Below are 3487 nucleotides of genomic sequence, written 5' to 3' on the forward strand. Positions count from 1 at the left end.
AGAAAACTGTTATAAAATGATGTATAGATGGTACATGACACCTAAGAAAATCGCTAATATGAATCAGAATATGTCTAGTAAATGTTGGAAGTGTAAAAAACATGAGGGCTCATTTTACCACATGTGGTGGACATGCGAAAAAGCTATGGACTTTTGAACAAAAGTCCACTGTGAAATGCAAAAAATTTTAAAATGTTCTTTTAAGAAAGCACCTGAAATTCTGCTCTTAGGTTTAAAAATGGAAGAACTAAATGTAACAAAAAGGACATTGTTCTGGTATTTGATAACAGCAGCAAGAATGGTATATGCTCAATATTGGAAGCAGGAAAAAATACCAGACTTAGAAGAATGGATACAAAAAGTTCTGTTCATGGCCGAAATGGACAAAATAACTAGAAAACTGAATAATGAAGAAGACCAGGAATTTTTTGAAGAATGGAGTGACTTTAAAACATACTTAGAAAAGAACTGGGACGTGAAACATAATTTACTATATCTAGAACAATATTAAGTACATGATGTTATCTCGAACTTATTGATTATATGTGACATAAGGGAGACGCATTGCGGGAAGCCTTTTGGGGGAGGGAGGGAAAATTGGATTTTTGACCGAGTGAGAAAAAGATGGATATTGTATGATAAATGGAAAATAAAAATCTTTTATTCCAAGGAAGGGGTGCGAGACTGTCTTGCTCCAGAGCGCCTTTTGTGGAGGGGGGATTGTGCTGGGCTGGAACGGCCTCTTTTAATTTGGGCCTTGACTGTCACCAACTGAACGCTTACAATGTCTGCCTACTTGCAGCTCTTGCTGTTGCACTGACCCTTGACCACCTGGAGTTTACAGACACAAGGTGGGGTATAAATATGTTAAATAAACAACAGTACGCAACCACACCTGGGACTCACTGCTTGCTGGGACAGGCCCATCGCCCCTTCACCTTTTAAGTGTTCCCTGCAGCAAATGAGTCAAATTCCACAGTATTTTTGTGGCATATCCCACGGCAACCGTGGGGCTGCTTGGAAGTTACGGCGGCTGACAGTGAGCAATGTGCCTGCAGCCCTGAGGTGAGTTATGCTCTGCTAAGATGAAGGCTGAAACAAGCAAGACTTCTCTGAAGAACAGCGCTGTTGGACTCAGCAGGTTCTCCGGAGGACCGGGCCACCAAGATGGAAACTGCTTGCACTGGAAAGATTCTCATGTTAAACACAAAGACAGAGTTTTGATTAGAAGCTCCTTGGGTACAGATACTTAGAATCATAGAATGTTAGAGTTGGAAGGGATCTTGCAGGTCATCTAGTCCAACCCCCTGCACTCTGCAGGAGCACAGCCAGGAACCTCAGAAGAGCCCTGCTGGATCAGACCAGTAAGGGTCCATCTAGTCCAGCATCCTGTCTCACACAGGGGCCTGCCAGTTCCTCTGGATGGCCAACAACAGGGCAGGGAGGCCGGGAGCTTCCCCTGATGTTGCCTCCTGGCTCTGGGATTCAGAGGTTGACAGACCTCTCCTCCATGAATCTGTCTAGCCCCCCTTTAAAGCTGTCTGTGCTTGTGGCCATCACTACATCCACTGGCAGTGAATTCCACATTTTAATCTCTCTCTGTGTAAAGAAGAATTTCCTTTTGCCCATCCTCGACCTACTGCCCATCCACTTCATTTGATGCCCATGAGTTCCCATATTTTGGGAGATTAAAATTAATTTAATTTAATTTACTTAATTCATTTATATTCTGCCTGTTTCCCCAGTGGGGACCCAAAGTAGCTTCTGTTGTTCTCTTTCCTTCCATTTAATCCTCACTACAACCCTGTGAGGTAGGTTATGCTGAAAGGAGATGGAGGAGGAGGAGGAGAGCAGGAAGGAGAGAAGGAGGAGGAGGAAGAGGAGACTGGATTTATACCCCACCCTTCATTACCTGAAGGAGTCTCAGAGCGGCTTACAATCTCCCTTCCCTTCCCCTCCCCACAACAGACTCCCTGTGAGGTCAGTGGGGCTGAGAGAGCTCTCTCTCGAACTGCCCTTGAGAGAACACCTCTGACAGAATGGTGACCGACCCAAGGCTAGGGTTGCCAGGTTCCCCAGGGGGGCGGGGGAGCCCCCGCTCTATGGGTCCATTACCCGCTGGCCCGGATTGGGCTGCCGGGGGGAACCCCACCCCCAAAGTGCCAGGATTGCGGAGACGTGCCTGGCGTGATGACGTCATCGCGTCGGGCACGTTGCAGGGGGATGCTCTATCATTTAAGGGAAAACTCTATGGTGCCCGATGCTCCTGGAGAGGGTCAGGACTCCCCCCGCTGCAGCTACGGTAGGACTAGGCAACCCTACCCAAGGCAGTGCATTGGGAAGGAAAAAAGGAGTCCCGAGTTCAAATCCTTGTTTAGCTGTGGAGCTGATGTTGCCCACGGGCAGGCCCTGGAAGGCAGAGAAGTGTCTGAAGGAAAGTAAGGTGCCATTATCCCTGAGGAACACACTAGCTGGGAGGGGAAGTCTGGGAGCCTCTCTCCACCAGCAGCATAACATCCACACTCAGTTTCAAGTCCCTCCTTGCTTGCCGGTATTTAATACTCGGGCTTGATGAGAGGCACAACCCTTGCGGCGTGAGCAGAATGGCTGACCGCCCTTGGATCGCACCCTGTTGCCAGGAGCCGGCTGTCCAGCAGACCAGGACCAGTCCTGGAGTTCCTGTTTTACGTTTTTGTCTCCTCTATTTTATTTGTTTAAATTTAAATTTTTCTGGGGGGGGGGTTGGGGAGCCACTGTTGGTCTCCACTGGGGAGAAAAGTGGCACAAATGGCTAAATGGACAGCAAACAAGTGCAGGGAGGCAGCCGTGTGGACCGTGTGACACGACTGATATCGCGGTCAGCTGAGCGCAGGCCGGCACAGGCTGAGGGTCCTCGCACACCTGGACTGTTGGGACTGGAAGTGCCGGGAACTGTGCTCTTGCCCGGGCGAGATCTCCGTGCCAGAGACTGAGAGGAGGAAGGTTCCGCACACTCCTAACAGGATCATGAGGCCACACGTGGAAGGATACGCCTGATGTTTCAGCAACTGTTTTCTTTTTGACTTCCTCATCTTGGTCTTCTCTGAGAAAGCCCTGGCAAGTTCAAAGAGCTTCTTGCGTGTAGCTGGAAGGAAACCAAAGATTTTTTAATCAAAAAAAGGGCTGCAACAACATGTAAGAAGGAAGCATTCCAAGAACACCAGACAAGCGTCCCAGTTTCCATCGGAGAAATGCTTTCGGGTGTGCGCTTCTTCCAGCAGCTTTTTCCAAAGTGGCAAAACCATCTTGAGGCATTTTCAACCACGTCATTTTCACATGCTGAAATTTTTGCCTAAATACACCTTGATGGGGCAACTTCTGGCACTGAACCTATCGGGGAAGCCCACCCGTTTGCTGGTGCGTGCCAAGTCAGCAGACCAGGGCCATGAAGGCCCATATGCGTCATGTGCTCTCCGTCCCAGGGTACATAAGATGAGTCACTAGAGCT

General features: G+C 48.6%; 1 protein-coding gene across 1 annotated transcript in view; it reads right to left on the reverse strand.

Moving 5' to 3' along the window:
- The window catches only part of CUEDC1 (CUE domain containing 1), a 35784-nt gene that overhangs the window by 8388 nt on the left and 23909 nt on the right, over window positions 1–3487 (reverse strand). The window contains exon 7 of the mRNA XM_015421916.1: window positions 3031–3124. Coding sequence (XP_015277402.1) covers window positions 3031–3124 — 94 coding nt within the window. The remainder of the gene's footprint in view (window positions 1–3030; window positions 3125–3487) is intronic.

This window comes from Gekko japonicus, unplaced genomic scaffold (assembly GCF_001447785.1).
Source record: "Gekko japonicus isolate JY-2015 unplaced genomic scaffold, Gekko_japonicus_V1.1 scaffold43, whole genome shotgun sequence".
Lineage (NCBI taxonomy): Eukaryota > Metazoa > Chordata > Lepidosauria > Squamata > Gekkonidae > Gekko > Gekko japonicus.